This window comes from Pelobates fuscus, chromosome 1 (assembly GCF_036172605.1).
Source record: "Pelobates fuscus isolate aPelFus1 chromosome 1, aPelFus1.pri, whole genome shotgun sequence".
NCBI lineage: Eukaryota > Metazoa > Chordata > Amphibia > Anura > Pelobatidae > Pelobates > Pelobates fuscus.
The window spans coordinates 463,852,568-463,878,050 of record NC_086317.1 but is presented as its reverse complement, the minus strand read 5'-3'; the positions used below and the strand labels follow the sequence as shown (position 1 = coordinate 463,878,050).

Here is a 25,483-nt window from a genome sequence, read left to right as displayed (position 1 = left end):
ACTTGGGCCCTAACGGTACATTATTCCACTCTTTAATCCACACTTGGTCTCCTGGATGATAACTATGAACAGGGGGATAAATATTCACAGGTAATCTATCTTGTACCCATTTCTGTACCTCCTCCATAGTCTTACCCAACTCTACAACCTGCTGCCGGGTAATTCCTTCTCCCAACTGACTCAAATCCCCCCTTAAGTTACCAAGTACGGGAGGTGGTCGCCCATACATAATTTCAAAAGGAGAGAGGCCCATCCTTCTGGTAGGGGTACTGCGGATTCGCAATAGAGCTATAGGTAAGAGAACGTTCCACTTAAGTTGGGTTTCCTGACACATTTTAGCCAACTGGTTCTTAATAGTTCTATTCATTCTCTCTACCTTACCAGAACTCTGGGGTCTATATGCGGTATGAAGCCTCCACTTTATACCAAGCATATGAGTCAGTTGTTGTAGGCACTGGTGAACAAAAGCTGGACCATTGTCCGATCCTATAGAACAGGGTAGTCCATATCGGGGTATTATTTCTCGTAGCAGGAATCTCACAACTTCTCCTGCTTTCTCTGTACGAGTAGGACATGCTTCTACCCAGCCTGAATAGGTGCACACAATTACCAGCAGGTAACGATGTCCACCCGATTTAGGCATCACTGTAAAGTCTATTTGTAGATCGGACATGGGGAGTCCCCCCATAAACTGGACTCCTGGTGGCTTTACTGGTCCTTGTCTTGCATTATTCTTAGCACACGTTACACATCTACGTACAATGGCCTGAGTCAAGTTGGACAATCTTGGTATGTAGAAATGTTTCCTGAGAGATTCTTCTGTACTGTCTCTCCCAGAATGTGTCCCGTTATGATAGTTCTGGACAATTTCTACTGCTAGTGATGCTGGTATAACTATTCTTCCATCTTCTAGCTGATACCACTTGTTCTCCAAATACTTTCCCGGTTCAGTCTTTAACCACTCCTCTTCTTGAGTTGTATAAACTGGAGTCCATTGAGACAGTGGGGTTGGTATTAGAGCAGCTATATGCCCCACATACTCCTGTCTTCCTGATTCAGCAGCACGCTTAGCTGCACTATCTGCCATCCGATTTCCTTTGGTTACATCACCATCCCCTCTCAGATGCGCTCGACAATGTATAATACCGACTTCTTTCGGCTCCCACACTGCTTCCAATAGTTGTAGGATTTCGGCTGCGTACTTGATTTCTTTGCCTTCTGAATTCAGTAGTCCTCTTTCTTTATACAAAGCTCCGTGGGCATGAGTGGTTAAAAATGCATACTTAGAGTCCGTATAGATATTTACTCTTAAACCTTCAGCCAATTGTAACGCTCGTGTTAGTGCTATTAATTCTGCCTTTTGTGCTGATGTTCCTTTTGCCAGTGGCCGAGCTTCTATCACCTTGTCTATTGTTGTTACTGCATATCCTGCATAGCGGATCCCTTCTTTCACATAACTACTGCCGTCGGTGTAATATTGAACATCGGGGTTCTGGATGGGAAAATCACGAAGATCTGGTCTACTTGAAAATACTTCATCCATTACTTCCAAACAATCATGTTGACTTTCAGTAGGTTGCGGCAAAAGGGTAGCTGGATTTAAGGTGTTTACAGTCTCTAAATGCACTCTTGGGTTTTCACACAACATTGCTTGATACTTGGTCATACGGCTGTTACTAAACCAATGATTTCCTTTGTAATCCAACAACGTCTGTACTGCATGTGGGACTCGTACATAAAGTTCTTGACCCAGAGTGAGTTTATCAGCTTCAGCTACTAGCAGGGCGGCTGCAGCTACGGCTCTTAGACAAGGTGGAAGTCCGCTGGCCACTGCATCCAATTGCTTAGACATGTAGGCAACAGGTCTTTGCCATGATCCCAAGTACTGTGTCAATACTCCCACAGCCATTCTTCTTTGCTCGTGTACATATAAGTAGAATGGTCGTGTGTGATCAGGTAGACCTAATGCTGGGGCACTCATCAAAGCCTTCTTCACATCTTCAAATGCCGTTTGCTGTTCTTGGGTCCATAAGAAGGGGTCGTGCTCTGTACCTTTGATGGCTGCGTACAGAGGTTTTGCCAGTATCGCATAGCTGGGAATCCATATCCTACAGAAGCCTGCTGCCCCCAAGAATTCTCGCACTTGTCTTCTATTCTTGGGTATTGGTATTTGGCAGACAGCTTCTTTTCTCTCTGGCCCCATAATCCTTTGACCTTCAGAGATATGGAATCCCAGATACTTGACAGTTGGCAAACACAACTGAGCCTTCTTTCTAGACACCTTGTATCCTGCCTTCCAGAGAATATGTAGTAGATCGTGCGTTGCTTGCTGACATTTTTCTTTTGTAACTGCTGCTATCAACAAGTCATCTACATATTGTAACAATACACATTCTCCTGGGATAGACTCGAAATCCAGTAGATCTTGACTTAGAGCTGAACCAAATAGGGTAGGTGAATTTTTAAACCCTTGGGGCAGTCTTGTCCAAGTCATTTGGCGTTTTGAGCCCGTTACAGCGTTCTCCCATTGGAAAGCGAAAATACATTGACTTTCTGTGGCAATTCGGAGGCAAAAGAAGGCATCTTTGAGATCTAAGACTGTGAAGTAAGTAGCCCCGCCCGGAATTAAAGCAAGCAGGTTATATGGATTGGGTACAACTGGATGTATACTAACAACCGCATCATTGACTGCTCTCAAGTCCTGCACAGGTCGATACTCATCTGTACCGGGCTTTTGAACAGGCAGCAATGGGGTGTTCCAGGGGGAAGTACAGAATTTTAGGATACCATACCGTATGAACTTATCCAGATAGGATTGAATGTTCTTCTTAGCCTTCTGCGGGATGTGGTATTGTCTTAGGCTTACTGGATAAACCCCAAGTTTTAGTTCAATTTTTATAGGTGGAATATTGCGGGCCAGTCCTGGTGGGTTGTTCTCTGCCCAAACTCCTGGTATGTTGAACAATGTCTCATCACTCCTAGGGTTTTGGCTAGTCAACACTGTATAAAGTCGCCACTCTTCTTCCTTTGGTACGGATAAAGTCATAATACCTGAAGGTCCATTAAACTTTAAGGATGTTGTTCCATTTGGTAGGAACGTAATCTGCGCTTGTAATTTTGATAGCATATCACGTCCCAGCAATTGGACTGGACATTCAGGCATATAAAGGAATTGGTGTTTTACTACGTGGCCTCCCAATGTACAGAGTCGACTTTTAAGAACCGGTTTTTCAGCACTTCTTCCAGTTGCTCCTATCACAGTAATAGTCCTTCCAGATGGAGGAGCAACTAGATTAGTCACCACTGAATGTTCAGCACCAGTGTCGATCATGAACGCACTCCTTTTTCCCCCTATTGATACATCGACCATAGGCTCCGCTCGACCAAGGGGGATGGAGCCCGGTCGGTATCAATAGTCCTCCATGACCGTGTCAGCCAATCCTACAAAGTCCCTACCTTCTCTATCGCGGGACCTTTGCGCTGCTGGAATATACCTGTCTTCCCTAACACTTCCTCTGTTCCCATTACTCCCTCTATAACCATTACTCCCTCCGGGGCCTCCTCTACCTCTCGCTCTGCCTCTAAAGTTTCCGCAGCCTGCCCTGGGTTGGTCTCTCTCGTACTGCTCTCTTTGCGGACATTCGTTCCTCCAATGCCCTTCTTCCTTGCAATACGCGCATTGATCCCTACTCAAAGGCTCCCTACTCCATCTATTATTGCCTCTATCTGGGCCCCGTTTATCTACGCCTGCGATCGCTACCGCTAGCATATCAGCCTTTTTACGCATCTTGCGCTCTTCCTCTTTCTTACTTTCTGTATCCCTGTTCATATAGACCTTATTTGCTACCTCCATTAGTTGGGTGATGGACATACCTGCAAACCCTTCTAACTTTTGTAGCTTGCGCTTAATATCTCCGTATGCTTGGCTGACAAAGGCGGAGTTAACCATTCGGGAATTGTCTGCGTCTTCCGGATTAAAGGGGGTATACAAGCGGTATGCCTCCAATAATCGGTCATAAAAGACACTGGGCGCTTCATCGCTTTTCTGGATCACCTCAACTGTCTTCGACATGTTAATGGCTTTCTTTCCTCCTGCTTTCATGCCAGCAATTATAGCGTCTCTATAGGCTCTGAGTTGAACCATATCAGCACCATTTACGTTCCAATCGGGATCAGTGTTGGGATAATGTGTTGCGGCCCATGCTGCTGGATTAGCTTGGTTCAAAGCACGGGCTCTATCCTCTAGTGCTTTTATGGCTGCTTGATTTATTCTTGTCCTTTCCTCATTGTTAAATAAAGTCATTAGTAACTGCTGGCAATCAGCCCATGTCGGATTATGCGTCTGTACTATTGAGGTGAACAGATCAGTCATAGCTTGTGGTTTCTCAGTATACGAGGAATTATGGGTCTTCCAGTTTAAAAGATCGGTTGTGGTAAATGGGACATATACGAAGACTGGGTCAGCGTGTGCCATTTGACCTGCGGCATCGATATAAGCTGACCCGGGATTCAGACGAAGAGGCATCTGATAGTGCTTTAATTGTTGGGCACCAGTCAACTGTCGGGTTTGGATGGGGCTACGTAGAGAGGCGTCAGTCATGGGTTCCGGTCGGGGAGAGATAGGGTATGGGGATGTGGGAGGTTGGTTTTGGGAAAAGGTCGTAAATAAAACACTTCGAGCCGAGCTAGATGAAGCTTGACCGGAAGTCTGAAGTGGCGCCAAATCAGGATATTCGTTTCTAATGGGGGTGGGTTCTGGTTCCGGAAGGGGAGATTTAGTACGAGGGGGGGTGGATCCTGTACTGGAGGAGGAAGCGGAAGTGGATGGGGGTAATGAGGGGAGGGGTGCAGGGCTTCCTGCGTTTGCGTCACTTCCTCTTAACGGAAAGTAAGGGGGCGGCAAAGGGATCTCGGACTCAGGGGGCGTGTCCAAAATGGGCCTAACACCAGTCCTAGTGGACGAACAAGTCCTAGCTACCATGAGGCGACACTGCTCCTCGTGGCATGTCTGGAGCCATTTTGGCGAGTCATTTACGGCCTGTCTCCAACAGTCAATATAAGGAAACTGGCCGTAAAGTTCAGGCCTACCTGATACAGCCACGTGTAAGCGCTGTACCAGAGTTAGATCCAAACTGCCACGTGGCGGCCATGCCGCAACCAAAGTAGGCCACTCCCTAGTGCACAAAGTAACTAAACGCACAGGAGACATCTTAACCCCAAAATCACAAGTTTTGAATCCCTTTTTAAAATTCTTCACCATACAACCTAAGGGATCCGGAATCGTTGACTGCGACGCACCCATACTTAACAATGGAACGTCGTCGACAACGAATACTATACACGCGTACTATTCAACAGTCACACCCGTTTCCTCTGGCAACAGCACCACGTGGTATGGTTACCAAGTGAAACGTACACAATAACAATAAACACTCAGGGAATTCCCGTACACACACAGCTGTTACACCAGTCACTAGATAATCAATATTATGCCCTTTGGCGTAACTATACAGTCACCCACGCTATAATTCTCTATATACGAATTACCCGTCTATAACACACCCCAGTAACATCGTCTTTTACAAATAGCGGTTACAGTACGGTTAGCATAGGTCAAAGCACAAGTTAAGGTCACAATACAATTATTAGTGGTTATGGTGTTAAACATGCAATGGACAACAATGATTAGTACTTATATACAGTGTCAGTAAATATACAGGGTTATGGTACCGTGCACTATAATACAGCAACACACTATTAACACTCTCGCTAGACGGCTGAGCTCGCGCTATCTAACAAGATATACACTTTACTAAACCAATCGTTAACACATTTACAATTCCCAACTAAACTATTGGCCAGTACCTTGATGGACTACCTAAAACTATATACACCCGTTTTGGTTAGCCACACTGCCCAATCACCACATATATAGCGAGCTAGAGAACCAAATTTACACAGGCGCCTCTTAGTCGCACTATCAAAAGTCTAGTGGGTTCCAAATTTACACGCCTTCCCACTTAGCCCAGATAGGATGAGAACTAGCGAACCGAATTTACACAGGCGCCGCTTAGTCTCCCGGTCCCTCCGACCTAGCGAACGTAATATACACCCTAGAACGCTAGTCTAGACAAGACACCGGTGTCCGGCTAGGGCTATTTACACCAGGACCCCGCCTGACTAACCAAATCAAACGGTCTGACTAAAGAGCGTTCGATCGAGCGGTGCGCCTTCGCTCCTTCCCTCCGACAGAGGGGGCAGATACACAGATTCAAAAACCCCTTTGGGCCTACCGCACAATCGGTATACCCCTAGTGGGTCCTGCCGTCTAAAACAGCAGTTGTCTTACCTCCTCGTTCCTGAACCTGAGTTCACACTCATCGACGGGGACACCCCAGCACTTCTCACGTAGAGGCCGATGATCTCCTGGACAACGGCCCAGTGGCGCCGAGACGAAGGGAGGTCCACGCAGAAGTTCAGGGGTGCAGCCGTAGAGAACGTGGGCAAAGATAGACCGTCTCACGCCTCTGCCTCTCAGCTACCGTTGAACGATGAGCTTCCCGGCCAATGCACCAAATGATACCGGAGAAACTGACGGAAGCCAAGCACAGAGAGATGGACACAGGTTTCTTCAGGAAGGAAGAGATTCTTTATTGGATCACCGATCGGGACTCAGAGGGACTAGCGTCACCAAAATACCACAAGTTCTGAGCCCCGGACAATAGTGCAGGCTCCTTATATAGGCATATAACTCCTCCCATATTAAGCTCCACCCGCACATTCTCTTAACCAATCAACACAAATAAGAATTAACTTCCTGTTTGACCGCATGGCTTGTCCAGCACAATGGAGGAGGGGAATACTATATCCTGTATTCTTGCACATGCTCCGTACACTACTGATCGTATCTTGCCTCGTGCAACCAACTGATCGATACGTCAGCATATGCACGTACACATGCCACGTGGTAATCTCGGCCTACTAAATTTATTTTTACCGAGATTCCACCACATTATGACAGCACACAGCAACTGGCTCCTTGTTGTTTAATAGACAATAGACAGCCGAAGGAACACATTAAGACAAGGGCTTTCCTTAATTGTGGTCTTTCTGCTTAGTATAGTAAGCTCCGAACCTTTTATACACACACACACACTATAAATATATAGCTTGGAGCTCCCTAACTAAAGCTGCAAGATGCAGCCGTAGATCACGGAATTACATTTGTCCAAAAGAAGTTTCAATAATATAGTAACGGGTAAATGTCATCCAAATCAAACAGTCTAATGGACGACAATTGGTTTGGACAAACAGAAATGTATTTTCACCAGAATCCATTGATGAACTAATACGTTCTGTCATGTCCAAGCCCAGTGAATAGCCAGGTCCATTTTATAACCCCGTAAGACATTACACAGGAGATACATGTAAAGAAAGACAATGTGAATTCAGGCATTTCTCACCTGGAAATGATACAGGGTTATTTTCTAAAGTGAGAATTGTCAAGGATTCAATGTGAATTTCACATGTTTAAAGCCACAATAGACAAACTGGAAAAATTCTCTTTATACAGTTATGCCCTAGATCTGCTACTTTGGCCTTAAATTTGAAATTCACGTTAGATATGTTTTGACAGAAGACAGATTTTGATTTAATTGTTTAGTGGATACAACCTTAAGGGATAATTAATTCTAAAAGAAATTTCGAGCCCGAATTCTGCCAGTCAGATTTGCATTTGCTCCAATTCGGAATAGAATTTTTCCAGATCATAAATTTTGGTCCCCATTTTGCCATTTGGAATTGAATCCACTGCTATTCAATGCTTAAAATTTTACGAAGACAGACTGAGTATAAAGCTTCTTGGAGACCACATTTCCCATGATGCTCAGACAGCCTGTAAATGTCTAACCTTCAGATCCCAGATAGAAAACAGATCTAGGTGTCTGCTCGAGCAACAGTCTTTTATAGACTTGAGCACTCATTTTTTCCCAGCTGGTACAAACCAATCAAATTCCTTTTAATCTATGCCAGAATTAAGCAATCTGTCCGGGGTTTACCTGTCGAGCCCTATTCCATGAATACACTTCACAGGTAAATCCTGGACGGATCAATTAAAATAATTTTTGTAGACCCAGGGCATACTTAAAAACAAGAGAAATCTCAATGTATCCATCCTGGTAAAATATATTTTATAAATAAATTAATTTGATTTGTTTGTACCAGCTGAAAAGCAGAAATCTACAGGCTTATTCACTAAAGCGAGAATTCAAATTAAATTATGAATGTAAGGCCAGAGTATCCAAACTTTAAGAGAATTTTCCCAGTTTGGCTATTTTAATTTTACATTTTAAATTCACTTTAAATTCTCACTATACTGAATAACCCTGTGTTAGTCTTTTACAAGTCACTAATTAAATGTAATTGGATGAAGCTAAACTGAGAATTTACAGGTGAATTACAAATTGTATGCAAATAATACTCTAATAAAATCTCCATGTCAGGCATATTTCCAGAACCACTAATGTGTCCTTAAAATGCTCAATCCCTTTGAGCCTAGAGTTCTCCACAATTCCAGGTTCGAGAGAATAACTATGTAAACGTAAACGTGGGAACCCTAATAGCCAATGAGACGGCTGATTCTTAATTCCCTCCGACATGATAGGTTACCTGACAAGTCTATCAGGATACATTTTGGTTATCAAAACACTTAGACACAAGATCAAGGAGTCACAGCTCCAAGAAACAGAAGGCTGGGTGGGGAGAGCATAATTATCGCTCTAGAACACCAAGAATCGCTCTAGTCAGAATTATTCCAAGTGGAAAATAAAAATGGTGGACAAACCGCACTATATGACAGAAATAATAATAGGCTGTGTAATTGCATTTTGCTGCCAAGTAATAAAAGCAGTGTTCACAAATGGAAAAATGTTGACTCAAAAGAACACTATGGCGTTAGGAATACAAACGTGTAATAAGATTTTTAAGTTTGATGAGATTTTTAAATTTAAAAATCACTTTAAATTCTCACTTTTCTGAATAACCCGGACAGAGTTATTTACTAAAGCCAGAATTTTTGAAAAGTCAAAGTGAATTTCAAATTGAAGGTCCAACTAGCTGAACTGGAGAGTCTCCAAATTACTGTTGTAACTTTGCTACTTTGCCCTTTCATTTGAAATTCACTTTCTCACTCTAGAGCAGTGGGTCCCAAACCAGTCCTCACGACCCACCAACAGTCCAGGTTTTGTCAGTATCTCCATTGTATCTCCGTTAATGGATTAGTATCTCCGTTAATGGATTAGGTCGCACACTACAGAGGCTCCACGATTTCAGCCCACATAGCCTTGTATAATCGCCTTCCTACTGCTCAGGCACAAGCCCGCCACGGAGAAACGCCGGGCCGATGGATGAATTCCTGTCTACACCCGATGGCCTCAGGCGCATGCGGTCCGTCGAAAAGATGGTGCCGGCCCCCCTGGTGCGGAAAGTCTAGCGGAGTCACTATGTAATGCTTAACTTGGAAACAATATGGAACACAACTGCAGATAACTGTTGGTTTTATTTTATTGAATAGGAGGGGAGACAAATAATTATTTTAGTACAGGTACTGTACCTTTAAATAAATGGAAATTGCTAATTGGAACAAGCAGTAGCAGAATTGCGTATTAGTATAAGAAAAAGGCAGTAGTTAGTCCATGGCAAAGAGTGACATTCCAGAGTAGTATTAGTTTAGTAGGTTGCAGGAGATATCAGTTAGTAATGAAATTAGAGGATAAGCAGATTTGCAAGCAGGCAGTATCCGATTCTGGACGAAAGTACTACTTATCTTTTGTAGTGGAGGAAGTCCAGGCTTGCTCAGCTTCCCCTGAGAGGAATTGAAGGACCTTGCAGGTAAGAGTTGGTATTTGAATTAATCCTTGGTTGAGGAGTGGAGAAGGTAGGTCTAGGTTAATCCGTGGTCGAGGAGTGGAGAAGGTAGGTCTAGGTTTCCCAGTCCGGTTCCGGTACACAGTGGAGGCAGAAGAATCACTTTTGCTGAGTTCGGGTTGCCGGTAAGCTTTCAATAATTCAGCCCTTTGAATCTGGCGCGGTCTCCCTATGTAGCGTGGGCAGACCGCGTCAGAGGAGGGGGCGTGGTCGAGCTCCGTCTACCCGGAAGTCACAGGGTAGCGGAGATGCCGGCAGGTCGGAACCTGACACACTACTAGGCTCATCGAAAGGCGAAACTCTAACGCAGATCTCTACAGAACTAGCGGCCATATCTGCAAATATGTTCATTAAAGCGGATAAAACCACTATGGTGACCGAGCTCAGGTCGGTGATATGGGAAGAGATAATGGAGGTGCGTAGAGATCTAACGGCCCTTGAACAGCGGGTCTCCGAACTTGAATCAGAAAACATACAGGCCATCCAGCACTCACAGGCCATGGACCATGCCACAGCCAGACAAGGCGCAGTAATCTTAGATATATGCAGACAAGTGGAGGACCTGGACAATCGGGGGAGGCGCAACAACATGCACATCAGGGGCCTACCAGAGGCCAACAATGAAGACCTCACCGATAGTCTGACACACTTGTTTACACAGATACTCGGAGAGGAGGCCCATGAGGAATATCACAACGAAAGAGCCCACAGAACCCTTCGCCCCCCACGACGGGACAGCCTGCCACGCAACATCATCTTTTGCCTGCTATCCTTTCAGCTTAAAGAAGCCATCATGCGGGCAGCTAGACCACAGGCCATCACATTCCAGGATGCCACAGTGTCCCTTTACCAAGACCTATCGACCCTCACTCTCAAGGGCCCGCCGGGGCACTAAACCTCCCAGCCGTATGCCCGGCACAAACCTGCAGACCCGAGCACTGATACTCCCCGACGATCCGCACCTCCCCTCCTCCTAGTAGATGCAGCCCCGAGGAGGCCTACGTACTGCCACAGCTAAGTACTACCAACATGTCTTTTTGGGTCTATAGCTTAGCAGTCTCTGGCCCTATTTCTTTGGGGGGGACAGGTGAGGGAGATTGGGGAGCCCCCAGACCGCAACCAAGTCCTCATTGAGCCATAGATGGGATTGTCCCTGCCCCTGTTTGCCCAACCCCACCCCTAATAGCATTGTTATATCCTCCCAGATGGAGGCCTGACACATGCAGCCCCCCTCTCGCCACCTCTTGCACCCATGGACCCCTGCCTACCAAAGAACCCCCATAGGGTATGCCCCCGGCCTACTTGGCCTGATAAGCACAAAGGATGTCACCTTGGGGTCATGACCTCACCCGGTACACGTTGAGCCTAACAGGGACTATGCCACCTCGGCACTTGCCGGGGGAGATGTTTGGTTGACGGGGTCGGGGTGGGCAAGGACTCACGGAAGAGTTGGGTATGGAGAGGGTTTGAATGTTTTAAATGTTTTTGTTGTTACTACTGCATAACCTGCTCGCCACTGCCACATTGATGACTAGCCAGCCCACCTCTCCCTGTATATATCCATGATAATGCCCCCCGACGGCCCACCCCCCTGCCCGGAAGGGACACTCCCAGGTCAACAGACGAACAGAACCCCTAGCTCAGACGCTACCTGGACCCCTTACATCCAGTGAGCACACCACGAACAGCCCATACAGCCGTTATGATAGGCAGTGATAAAAACCCCCATCCCTCCAGTCACCAGGTTGGATTGACGATGACGACCCAGGGACAGCCTCCAACCTTGGCATCACCTATGCTATGAGTCCCTGTCCTGGGGTCTACCCCCCAGATATCCACGCATGTGCGGATATGAACGGCCCAGACGCAAGAAAAAAGGCTTCCTACGGCACCCACCACGTCCGCCTGGCGGCCAGCACCACCATGGCATTGGGTTTTCGCCCTGCCCCACTTCAGCTCTGGTCCCATAATGTTAGGGGACTCAATATTCCCCAAAAAAGGAGACAACTGCTTCGGACGATGTGATCCCACAAGACCTCTGTCTCATTCATACAGAAGACTCACTTCAGAGGGTGTGATGCCCCTACGATTAGCGATAGATGATTCCCCCTAGGATACTACACAAACCACCCAGACGCCAAGCGCGCAGGTGTGGTGATCATATTTGCCCGGACAGTCCCTGTTCTTAACAAAAACCCTCTCCCTACAGGAGAAGTTCTTGGACGGCCTCCTGGTACTATCCGGAGACCTCAACCTGCCATTAGACCCCCGTATGGACTCCTAGGGGTACCAGCACCATCCCACTACATTGCATACGGAGGGCCAGACAAGCCCTGAACAAGGCGGGGCTGGTCAATTGCTGGAGGGTGGCGCACCCTGACGCTAGGAACTACACATGTGACATGCTAAAGGTGCTTGTGCTATCTGGATGTGCATAACCATAATAGCTGAGATAATGATATATGTGGACTGCTTGTTAACTAGACAATTGAAAACATTCTGCATATATGATGGCACTGAGGTCTAATCCCCTTGTTAGTGACGTCAACCGCTACCCAGTAGCCTCAGAAGTCAGTAGCCCCACTTATGGGTCTCTGGGCACCACTATATTATATCGTGGGGTTGTGTCGGGGGCTGGTGTAGGTCAGCTGGCAGTAAGGTATTGCGAGGGCAGAGAACTATGCCACAGTAGTCTGGTTGCCATAGATGACCCAAAGCGTACCCACTTTCCAGTTTCGTGCCCCGGACAGGGGAATATATTGGTGTCATGGTGTGTGAAGAGGGGTTTAGGGAAGGAGGGGATGGGTAGAATTGTGGGTATTCAGCTTTATTTTGTGATCTCAAGCTGAGGATGTTTCTGGTGACTATAGTGGCACTTTAATGTGAGGTAAATTAGGGATTAGTGCCACTAATAATATACTGGATTGTCTACTTACCACCAGATGAGGACAAGAGGATGATGATGGGCTCAGCCTGCAGTCTGGCTCCAATGGTCTGGTGTTAAAACAGGCTCTCTGGAGGCAGTGCTCACAAAATCAACTAACAGGAAGCAGCTCCATTTTTTGGGCTCCTTACACAGATCACAGTCTGGGCCCCCAGGGCCTGACTGTGAGTATGTCTACAACTACAAGGCTTGCCCATAAGCCTTATGCCTGCAAGCCATGAGTTTGCTTACAGGGAGTGGAGTGTATGTGTGTAGGGGATGTGTTATGTGTTATTGTCCTGTCCCTTAGTGCTCTCCCCTCCCCTCCTGTCTCTTAGTGCTCTATCATCCCCTCATGTCCATTAGTGCTCTCCCATCCCTTAGTGATCTCCCATCCCCACCTGTCCCTCAGTGCTCTCCCCTGCCCTCATGTCCAATAGTGATCTCCCCTCCTGTCCCCTAGTTCTCTCCCCTGCCCCCTGTCCCATAGTGCTCTCCTCCATCTTTCCCTTAGTGGTCTCCCCCCCCCCCCCCCTGTGTCCCTTAGTGGTCTCACCTCTCCCCCCCCAGTGTCCCTTAGTGGTCTCTCCTCCTCTCCCTCCCCCTCAGTGTCCCTTGGTGGTCTCTCCTCCCCCCTAGTGTCCCTTAGTGGTCTCTCCCCCCCCCGTGTTCCTTGGTCGTCTCTCCTCCTCCCCCCCCTCCAGTGTCCCTTAGTTGTTTCTCCTCCTCTCCCTCCCCCCGTGTCCCTTAGTGGTCTCTCCTCTTCTCCCCCCAGGGTCCTATAGTGGACTCTCCACCTCTCCCCCCCCCCCCCAGTGTCTGTCATCCTCTCCCTCGCCCCCAGTGGGACACTCCCACCCCTTCCCTGTTGTGCCTCCTACCTCAGTGTAGTGTGGCCGGGAGGCGCGGAACTCGGTACAGGAGCTTCTGTTTCCTGTACCCGGCCAGACTGACAGGAAGTGCTCACTGAGAGGGCACTTCCTTTCAGTACCGCGGTTCGCGCCGCCTGGCCACACTACACAGAGTGACCCAGTAGGAGGAAGCACTACGCACTACCTGCCGGGTCACTCGAAACTTGCGCCCCCTGCCCCCAGGCCTGTGCCCTTAGGTGACTGTCTAAGTCGTCTATAGGATGCGCCGGCCCTGCTGGTTTGAGAACCACTGTTCTAGACTAGAGAATAACCCTCGACATTCACACAGGGGAGTCATATTATATCTGTCCACTAGGTGGCAGTATACAACCATATACTGTTCTAGTCTACAGTAATACCCAACAGTGTTCAATGAATAGCCAATCAGCGGAGAGTTTCCTGTTGCCGCAGTAACTTTAGTATGTTTAGTTACTGTATCAACAAACGGTACTATAAAAGAACACAGTAACACAGCATCTTCTCTGCAGCAGAACTCAGGTGGGTATGTCACTCTCTGATACTGATGGACTGATTTTATAATATAAATCAGTTTTTGGGGAACATTTTAAGTCATTTACCTTCACTACAATCTGCTATAGTGCTATTATTATTATTATTATTATTATTATTATTGCCATTTATATAGCGCCAACAGATTCCGTAGCGCTTTACAATGTTGTGAGCCCACATGTGTAGATATTGATGCTCTATACATATAGAAACAAGCCTTTAAAGACTTCTACGGGCCTTATCCCTAACTTGTGAATTGCTGGGGTTTTAAATTAGTAGTTTATTCAGTAAAACGTGAAATTTAGTGAATTAAAAAACAAATTGTAAAAATGTATGCAACAAAATCTGATTTGGAAAAAAACTACAACTATAGGCTAACTGTTGCAATGTGGTTCTCAGTTTCACTACAATGGGGTGTGTGTTTTTTAATAACCCTTAAAGTGAATTTCACAGTTTGAGTTGGATTGGAAAAATTACTTAACAATAATATGTGTCAATGTGTATAGTATATCATTTGATCCTTTTTTTGGCTGTGTAATCCTTGTTTTATTTAAAAAATATGAATAAAAACAAAATCTTAAAAAATATATATATAATTACTAAATAGGAAGCCCAGACTATAGAAGTCCTGTAATTATGTTAGTAACACAGCGCTAGGACTGTGAGGGGCTTAACCCCAGATAGACAGACAAACTAAAGCAAATACAAAATCAAAAATCTATACAAGCAAGAGTGATTTCTAACTTAGTGCAATGCTGGGATACAAATGTCGGTTGTAACTGAAACAATAAATTCAAAGTACAGACACACACAGAAATAGCAACCAATTTCTAACCCTGTATAGTAACTATCCTCAAGTCAAGCTTTATTAAAGGGTTTATCTCAAACCTTTTTTCGCTTTTAATACTGTAATGCCCTATTGGCATTATTTTATATGTCCCCCCTGAAAGAGCATTTGAAAAAAAAGTTTTACTCCAGCACTGGCGAAAGTTCCCAGCGTTGCACTGCGTACCCCCCCCCCCCCCACCCCCCCACTCCCCCTCTGATTTCACAGGAGCCTCAATCAAAGGATTCTGATAGAGAAGTCATTGATTGAAGGGTTTATTGGGGTCACAGCGCATGTGCAAGCTCTGAGCCTGCATTGTGACAGGGAAAAGAGAGTCAGGAAGGGAAGACTGGAGGAGAGAGGGAGGAATGGGAAAAAATATAGCAGAGGGGATAGGGAGGCGGGGAGGGCTGCAATCAGTGTGGGAAGGGAGACGAGATTGCTTTGCAGACTCTAATTAGGCACAGAAGTGACGTAAGGCTGTCCAGAGCAGCGTTGGCCAAGTCACTTGTGTCAGGGGTGCAACTTGCACATCCAGGCTTCTACCACCATGAACACTTCAAAAAGCTGAAGTGGATGTGGTGGTTGGAGGAACCCTTTTTCAGCTTGTCAGTCAGCTAGCTAGGGGCACCATTTAGAGGCACTATTTTAAGAGCAGAAATGTGGCCTTACTCAAAGTGGTAGTTTCTCCTCTTGTTCCCCCAAAGAGATAACACCAAGGTTAAAGATGTGGGACAATGAAATGGGGCCTCAAATGATAAATGTCTCCCTGCATCTGGGACAGTATAAACTCATGCAGTCTGTCCGTTTTTACCATCTACCAAAAACCTGTTTTCTTTTTATTTATTTCCCTCTGTTTGCCCCAGCTGCAGGACTACACTATGTCTCCTGTACATTCTTTGTACAATAGTCGGTTCGCATATAATAGTAAAACGTTTGAATAATCTGTGTGAATTGCTGTTCTGATAATGGGAAATAAGCAGTTTCCCAACATAGACAGATATCCCAACAGTAGCTTTCCATAACTTTAGAATGCTTATATGGTCTGCCTAAAATATTTTGAGGAAAGAAAAAAGTGTAGATAGAACACTGAGCATAGGCAACAACTTAATAGCTTGCTTATTTAGCTGTAGATTGTCCCTGCTCGGGTCCTAAACACATGCCATTACCGAGAGAACCTGTACCATTTGAATATCAGACTTATCCAAACCAAATAGTGCGGTACAGACCCAAAAAGACGGCAAGTTCTCTCTGCATTGACGTCTTTGGGCCTCATCCATGATACGTAGCTGATACTTCTGTATGCAGTGAGTACGGGGTTCATTTTTGGGTAATTCTCATAAAATAATTCCTGTGCATTGAATCAATATTCAAACTGACTGAACCCTATCATTTAAATTGTGACTGCCTTTGAGAAAGGTCTATTCATCTCTGTTCACATCACCTGCCTTGTCAATTTGTTTATGCTCCCATTGTACAATGCAAAGGAATATGTTGGTACCATAGAAATAAAAATATAAAACATATATGTCGCAGGCAGTTAAGAGATTACAAATTCAAAAAGATAAGTCCTGCGCTCACTCCCATCACCACTGGGCCGGCAGCAATGACTACAGTACACATCAGCCCCAATATATAGTAAAAACCGAAGAAAAACAAGTTACCTGCGCTCTCTCCTTAATCCCTATGTATATTTAGACAAATGGAGGTCATTTAGTTGCTCCAATGGCCATTGTAGGGAATGCCCGCCTGCCAACATCAAAGCAGACCCCCCTAAAGCGGGTCCTAACACTGACTTTAGTTAAGAGATTAAACTGATTTCTGCATTGAACTAAATTCTAGAAGTTGGACTATTGCTAACCTTAGTTAGAATCCCCGCAATGTGCCAATGAAAAGCCTCTTTTAAGTGTGATTTCCCCTATGACCTATTAAAACACCATCAATGAGCAGTTCAATGAAAGGCAGAGCTTTCAGACCAGTATAATACAGTGAGCGTATAATGAATTTTTGTTGGCTCCACATCCAGGGTAATGGTAACTTCCCTTCCTGTCTGCTCAGCTGTTCTCTGTACATGGGCTGAGATGCCAAACAGTACAGATTTCTATTTAAGTTCATAAAGGAGTTGATTCTTCACCTCGCTCTCTCGAATTGCGACACATTTTCCTTTTGAGTTAATGTTCATTGAAAGCGTTTATAGAGCCATCCTTCAAAGACGGGAAAATGGCCAGCTGTTTATTTGGTAGGATGGAACGTGTATCTGGCTATCATGTCTTGATGTCTCGTAGCAAACAGACTTACTTGTGAACCGATGATCTCTCTGTGGTTCAAGGCAACTTCCCAAAATTATTATTTAACCATTGTAGTCCTGTATCCCTTACTTTCAGATTCAGTAGTAAACCTAGTTTATTTAGTAGGAGATCATACTCAGTACCATATTTCACAGGTATGCAGCAACGCAAAAGATTTAAAAAAAAAATATTTAAACTCCTAAATTTGGACAATATATGCAAAGTTAAATATCCAAAACCCAGTGTGTGCCTCCTGGTGTAACTGTTCAAGTTTACATTCCCATGAAGATTTCCTAATTTGTTCAGTGCCCATAAACGTGAGTGAGGGGAGTTTTTCCAAAATGGAATAGTGCCGTGGCAGAGAGTTATAAGTCCTACCGCGTGAGAGTGCAGACAGGTGCGTGGGTACATTACCTGCGCCGGGTCTTGTATTAAAGACTGAAATTCCGTGCTCCATCAAACAGATTAAAGTTGTTCCTTATTTAAAAAACTAAATTACATTTGGACATGATGTGCATAATGTGTACAAAGAAGGTCTGAAATACAAAACGCGTTAGTGCCTCCCTTCTCTGTGCCCACCCCCTTGCCCCACATTATGTCCAAATATAGTTTTGTTTTAAAATATTTTTTGTGATGTATTGCATGTAGGGAGTTGTTAATGTCTTGCCTGCAGAATGTGGTTGTCATGCTACAAGCGTATTTATGTCCCCTTCTTGCAGAGCTGTCGTATAGTGACTAGTAGTGGTTATGGTGTTTGGTGTACTCTTAACTATATTTCTAACCAGATGTTATCACTATATTTTTTATTATCGCCTATTTTCTCCCTGATCTCAGTATTGAGGTGAAAGATAGAAATATGGCTGCCAAAACGCATGTACGCATGTTGTCTTCTGCAATACTAAGTGCATCATTCTACAATTTTATGGTCACATGCTATCGGCTGCAGAATGAAACACTAAACATTGGGACGTGAGTAACAAAAAACACGTGCAGGAATGCCTGGTGAAAAATAAATAAAATTTGAGGAGTTTCTCCTCTCCACCATATCACATTTTGGGATACACCTGTCTGCATACACCTCTTTCATAAAACGTACAAGTGAAATGCAGAGCACAAGAATGACACCACATATCCTGACTCTGTGACCACCTCCATGCCGGCCCACTACGCAGAAGTATTTATATATTTTCTTTTTTTTTTTTAATTCTTGTTGTTTTAGTTCATTAATCCATATACGAAATGGGGAAAAAAGACAAAAAAGAAGGAAAAAAGGGAAAGAAGAAAAAGAAGCAGAGTAAAACTAAAGATACAGAAAAGATTAGCACTGCAGAGGAGATCCTGGCCTTCCAGTAAGTAAAGATTGTGAAATCTGCTTCTAATAGCTACATGCCACTTTAGTTAGTAGTTTTAAAATTGACAATTTTGACATCATTGAGATCTGAGAGGCCTATTTTTAAAGGGAAACCATCAATTCTCAGGAAGTTTCACTTTTAAATAACATTTTGAAAATCACTTCTAATCCTTGTTAACCCTTTAGTATAGTAAAGATTTAGCATTGCACTGATTTTATTGCCGAGTCTTCACAACTTATATTTGTTATTAGAAACATAATATTAAATATTCTGGGAAGACACAGTTCCCCTTTGAATGGACAACACAGACTTAATTGTTTTAATGTTTTTTATAGGTAAAGGGAAAAAAATCACTTTTTGCAGTCATAAAATATCAATACTCACTCACAATAACTCAGTAAGCATACTTAAAACGACCTTCATTCTCTTAGCTTGACAGCTACCTACTAAGACCAACATGGGTGAACAAGTAAATATTTAGCTTTACTCCAAGCCCTCCTACCATGATCTTCTACAAGAAGTAGCTACATTAGAGAAGCCACAGTCTTTGCATGTCCATATGGCTGACTACAGGCAGAACTACCTGTAGTGTTATTTGGGGGGGTATTCCAAGCTTGGGGATATGGGCATCAGATGGGCATTTCTAATCACGACCTTTAAAAGCATGACCGAGCCTGTCAGATTGGCTGTGCTTTGAGGCTAGCAGTGGGTATGTGTATCGGTGTGTTAATGTTTATGTGTATCTCTGTGAGTATGTGTATCTATGTCAGTGTGTACATCTTTGGGTGTGTCGGTGTATCTGCGTCAGTATGGGTATGTGGCACTGTATGTCTATATGTCCATTCATTCCAGCATTCAAGTGCCAACACTATCCACAAATGCACCACTGCAGTCAAACCAGGGATGTGTTTACCGCGAGGCAAACAAGGCATTTGCCTTGGGCGGCAATTTCCAGGGGGTGGCAAAAAACGCTGCACCCAAATGCCCATGCAAATACCTTGTTTGCCTTGTTTTATGGGAGCCCAAGAGCTGGCCGGCTGGCCACCTTTGGGCTCCCCCGGGACAGACGGCCAGTTGTTTACCGGGCGGTTGGCGAGGGAGCACTTTCCCCTGAGCTTTCTGCTCAGATCCCTTGCACAACCCGCAGTAATGCCGGGAGCCGGAATATGACGTTATATTCTGGCTCCCGGCATCACTCTGCGTCGCGCAAGGGAGCTGAGCAGAGAGCTCAGGGGAAAGTGCTCCCTCGCCACCCGCCCGCCTGCTGCCCGCCCGCCTGCACATCTGGCCGCCTCCCTGCCCAGGAGCCCCACTGGACCCCAGGTGACAAATGCACCCAGCTATCCCAAAAGTAGGGAGGCTGGGTGGATTTAAATTTTTTCAAATAATAATAATAAATGTGAGTGGGGGAAATGTGTGTGTGTGTGTCAGTGAATGTGAGTGTGTGTCAGTGAATGTGAGTGAGTGTGTGTGTGTCAGTAAATTTGAGTGAGTGTGCGTGTCTGTCAGCGAGTGTATGTGTTTCAGTGAGTGTGTGTGTGTCAGTGAATTTGAGTGAGTGTGTATGTGTCGGTCAGTGAGTGCATGCATCAGTCAGTGAGTGCGTGCGTCTGTCAGTGAGAGTGTGCGTCTGTCAGTGAGTCTGTCAGTGAGTGTGAGTCTGTCAGTGTGTGTCTGAGTAATAGTGTATGTCTGTCTATCAGTGTGTCAAATCAGTGAGTGTGTGTGAATGTCATTGTTTGTCAGTGTATGCAAATGCCAACACTTCATACAAACACACCACTGCATTATGGCGAAGGTACATACAAATACTCTTCCTACATTCACACAAACATACTCTTTACAAAAATTACATTCAAATACAACCCTGCAAGGATAGGCAAAAAGTAGATCCTCAGCTGGCAAAGCATCATGGGAGTTTTATGACATTTGAAAAATTTATCTTTTGGCCACCCTTGCATTAGAGGGGTCTGAAAATACAGGGCCCCTCTGTACATACATTAGTTCAGTCACTGTTTTGATAAAACCATGCTAGTGGAGGGGAACTGGCACTTGTGGACCTCTTTAGGAGTGCTGTTACATTCCCCACAGTGCCACACAACTGGGACCCAGCAACAATTACCTCTATTGTCCCTCAGAGGGCCTTCTTGGACACTTATGCCACGGCCACGACATGAGACCCCACAGAAATCTCCTGGCCCCAGCTTAATAATACAATGTCTAGCATATCCTATACTTTTGATATCTGTATACTTAGTTTTCTTCTTTTTACTTAGAAGCCTATAAGGGTTTTATATTGTAAATTACTCACACAAATCACTCCTCATTGAGGGTAGGAACAGACCCATAACATTACATCTTCCTCCCCGCCTCAATACCAGAGTTAGATAACTGTATTGGTTGGCGAGGTTCAGAGGCGTTAAACTCAATGTAGATCACTACCTATTATCCCCAGCTCCAACAGACAAGGGCATAGCCGATCTAAGCACTATCCAGGATTATAGCCAATTGTATAAACATCTGCATACTGTGTTTTTGTCTTTTTCCTAGTTATTTTGTTTTCATTTCTCCTTCACTTCTGGCCTACACACATTGGCTTACTAAGTTAGGATTACTTGGAGGGTACATCACAAGAGACAGAGTATGAAGAGAATGGCATACCACCAACCACTACTCAGGCCAACTCTCATTTTGCCTACTTATTACATTTACAGCCTTTTGTTTATCTCTAAAAAACCCTCACCTCACTGGTCATGGCTCCAGTGGTACATTATTATTATTATTATTTTGATATTTATATAGCGCCATCAAATTCCGCAGCACTTTACAATGGGTGGAGGAACAGACATGAAATTGTAACCAGACAAGTTGGACACACAGGAACAGAGGGGTTGAGGGCCCTGCTCAATGAGCTTACATGCTAGAGGGAGTGGGGTAAAATGACACAAAAAGGTAAGGATAGTATTAGACTAGTGACAGTTGCAGAAGAGGAATCAGTCAGGAGCTATTAACAGTTTAATTGATACACTTTTATGAAGAAGTGGGTTTTTAACGATTTTTTTGAAGGACTGGAGACTGGGTGAGCATCTAACGGAGGAGGGAAGCGAGTTCCACAGGAACGGTGTGTGACTGTTTGTATATGTCTCATGTTTTTTAATCTCGTGTACCTATACTTGTATTTCAAGATCTTTTAGTCTCACAATCGTGAGTTTAGCAAAAGAAAAAAGAAAAGAAGAAAGCAGTTAAACTAACTGGTAATCCAGTACTGAGGCAACGTCATCTCTGCAACCCAATCCACCCACAGTCAGATCATCAATCCTGATTATCTCTGGTCCAATAAAATGCTTTTATAGAGCAGCATTGTGGACCTGCAGTGCATGAGCATCAATTGCCTTGTTCCACCACTCCAGTGCTTCACCAATGCAGTTTTTATCCGCATTCTGTGCATGATAATGCAGAGTGATTTTAAATAAATCATTCTTTTAAACAGCCAATGAAGGCACGTTTTTTTGTCAAATGTAAACATTGCTGTTTTATATTGTTCGAGAAAAGGCATCATTTACCAAACAAAACCACTGTGACGGAGTTCCTGTACTCTGACCGAGTACCTCTGCCCAATCTGCTTCATAGCCGTTGGGGAGGGAGCCTAGAACGCTTCAACACCAGTCGCCGAAGCTTGACTTGCGACTCTCCAGAACTCTTCCACCTGGCCAGACTCTTCTTGCAGGCAGGTATGGTCCCCTCTGTCTATTCCTCTGCAGCTTTCCTTCCAGGCAGGTATCGTCCCCTCTGCCTATTCCTCTGCAGGTTTCCTTCCAGGCAGGTATCGCCCCCTCTGCCTATTCCTCTGCAGGTTTCCTTCCAGGCAGGTATCGTCCCCTCTGCCTATTCCTCTGCAGCTTTCCTTTCAGGCAGGTATCGTCCCGTCTGCCTATTCCTCTGCAGCCCTTCTTAAAGACAGGTATGGTCCCCTCTGCCTATTCCTCTGCAGCTTTCCTTTCAGGCAGGTATCGTCCCCTCTGCCAATTCCTCTGCAGCTCTGCTTACAATAATTGCTATTGCCTTTACAAAGGCACTTGTGGCTCTCAGACTTAGCTCTCTTGACTTATCCCAGGGCTAGAGGGATCCTGCAGCCAGCCAACAGGTTCAAAGACTCTGCTACTGGGATTCCTAAAAATCTACACAGTACACACATTTCCAAAAGGAACTAACATACCATTCTTTATTATTACTCTGGACCAGCCCATATGCTCACAACATTTAGATTGCTGTGGCACTTCAATAAAATACAAATATAAATAACACTAGTAAACAAGCAATTCATTATTATTAATATTTAATAAATGGACTATATAATACCAAAAACATTTTTAAACACAATAAAAAGCAATTATATAAACATTTTACTGCTTATTTGGTTGCCCTCATTTGCATACTAGTCTTATGCAAATGAACACACTTCTAGACAGTCAGCAGAGGGCACAGCAGAGATATCCAGTAACAATGAATAGTTTGTCCATTGATTGCTGATGTCACACACCTCTTTCAGGGAGTCCTGGGACCAGGTCCACAGTCTGTGGGTAAGAGGCTGGCCTTCAAGCCTCTCTAAAAGGCCATGGCATGGGAGCTTCTGTCACAACCACTACATTAAGAAGTAGGGATTTTGGTGCTTGGAGTTTTATCTTTAAAAAGTTTAAATAGATTTCTCATCAAGAAAAAGATCAGGATGAAAACTATCTCGTCTGCTTCCCAGATTCTCAGGAAGGAGATTTTATTGCATCCATAGGGTTTTTTATTTTTAGGTTATTGGGGAATTGCTCCAAGTCCATAAAAACTCACTGCATACGCGCACCCCTCTCATTTCAGTGCTGGGTTATAGATTGAATCTATAGGTTTTCTAGCACTACAATTGTTATTGTATTCATTTATATCACTGCAGTTTTGTGCCTAACCCACGCAGTGATAATGCTTGTGTTATAAATTACATGATAATGATATAATCTTATTTTCAAAATAACAAAACTCAGAAAACTTTGTATCAGAACTAAGTAATGTGTGTCTACTGTGGTTGCTGCGAGTACATATAAAATTATACATTGCATTAACGCACAAATCACGAGTTCTAAGGAAATGTCTCTTGTAACAGAATTGCATCTTTCTTTAGGATTCAGATTAAGGAAAAAGAGCTTCAAGAGCTCAGGGCTGAATTTAAAGAAGTTGAAGAAAAGAATATAAGATATAAAGAAAGAGTAAGTGAAGTCAACTGGCTTCTCATTTGTTTAGATCATTTTGCTGAGGCTGTTAAAATAGTCACATTGACAATGACTTCTGAAAAAAGGGTAGCATGAAAACTGAACCAAAATGTAATTTTTTTTAAAAAAAACAAAACCAAGGAGAGTATCGCCATATACAACAAGGCACAGAATTACTGCAGCCCTGGCGAGGAGTCATCATGAAGTGTGCCTATGTCACAATATTCAGGATTGAATTTAAAGGAACATGCAAAGTGCCATAATCACAACAGCGTGCTATGATCATTATGCTACCGGGAGTGCCCTGGCTGCCCCCCCATTGAAAGTTGTCAAACTGTTTTAGAATGGTTTAACTTCTTACCTGGGCTTTTGCCGGGCGATTCCGCTATTTCCTGCAGAGGGTCGGGCTTAGCTCAGACAGAGAGATTTCTGCTCTCTGTCAGGCGTAGTGGAAGCATACTGCAGTGGTTATGGTGCTTGGAGTGTTCCTTTAAACATTCGTGCCCCAACAGGTTCAGCTGGCCTTCATCAGCAGGCCAACTTCCAGATACGCCATTCTCAGAGGATTACGGAGGGCAACTAGTTTAAACGCACTAATTTAAAAAAACCAAAATAACTAAACTGGAATAATTGAACAGGAATGAATACATTAAAGGAAATCATTCCATGCCTTATGAAATCTAAATGCTATAGCATCAAGTCCAAGTCAAGGAATCTTTTTTTTATTTTGTAAGAGACTTTAAGAGACTGCATTAATCACTTGGATCAATTCAATGCTCGCTCTTGTTCAGGGCACTTAGCCGGAAAGGGATGAATAATGCTTACTTGTTACATTGTGATTCAGGCTGTCTGGTAGCTGTGTCATGCCGAACACAGTGAGCTTGGCAGAATGCGGCCTCTGTACAGTACTGCAGTTATTCCTAGTCTATTCCTAGTCTACAGTCTCATGCTCGGTGTATACTAACACATTAATTGCTGCCATAGAGCCATTAACAATATTGACACAATCACAATACTACTGTTCTAATACATTCCGATACCCCCTCTACCATTTGTGGATCTAGAAAAATGGGCCCCATATGGTGTATTAAACACATCTGAAAAATCACAAAACTGACCCAAAGAAGTAATTCACACATTAATAGAAAAATCTTAATCTTGGCTAATTTACCAACTAAAAGGACATGAAAATGACATTGAAGCTAACATAACAAGGCAGTTTAGGAACAGTTTGAAGATGATCACGTTTTCTGACTTGAAGGGCATTACTGACCGAAACAAGCAGTTTGTGAAATTTGGATTGCTATTGCTTTTGATAACTGTCGCGAGATACTGGTTAAATGTCAGAAAGCATAATCGATTACCAACTGCGAATTGGAATGTTGTGGTGAAAATAACCACTGGTTCTTGGAGGGGCCTGCTTGCCAGTCTCGTGCCTCAGGACTATGGCCCCTGTGTTAAACTTTGGTTCAGGACTATGAAAAGGCTTTGTTCGTG

The 25,483-nt window shown here is 44.2% G+C and overlaps 1 protein-coding gene across 1 annotated transcript in view; it reads left to right on the top strand.

The window, feature by feature from the left end:
* Positions 1–14,187: 14,187 nt before the first annotated feature.
* Positions 14,188–25,483, top strand: part of CCDC83 (coiled-coil domain containing 83) — a 28,793-nt gene continuing 17,497 nt past the window's right edge. The window contains exons 1-3 of the mRNA XM_063431130.1: positions 14,188–14,256; positions 18,602–18,731; positions 23,899–23,983. Of these exons, the coding sequence (XP_063287200.1) occupies positions 18,622–18,731; positions 23,899–23,983 (195 nt within the window). The 5' untranslated portion in view covers positions 14,188–14,256; positions 18,602–18,621. The remainder of the gene's footprint in view (positions 14,257–18,601; positions 18,732–23,898; positions 23,984–25,483) is intronic.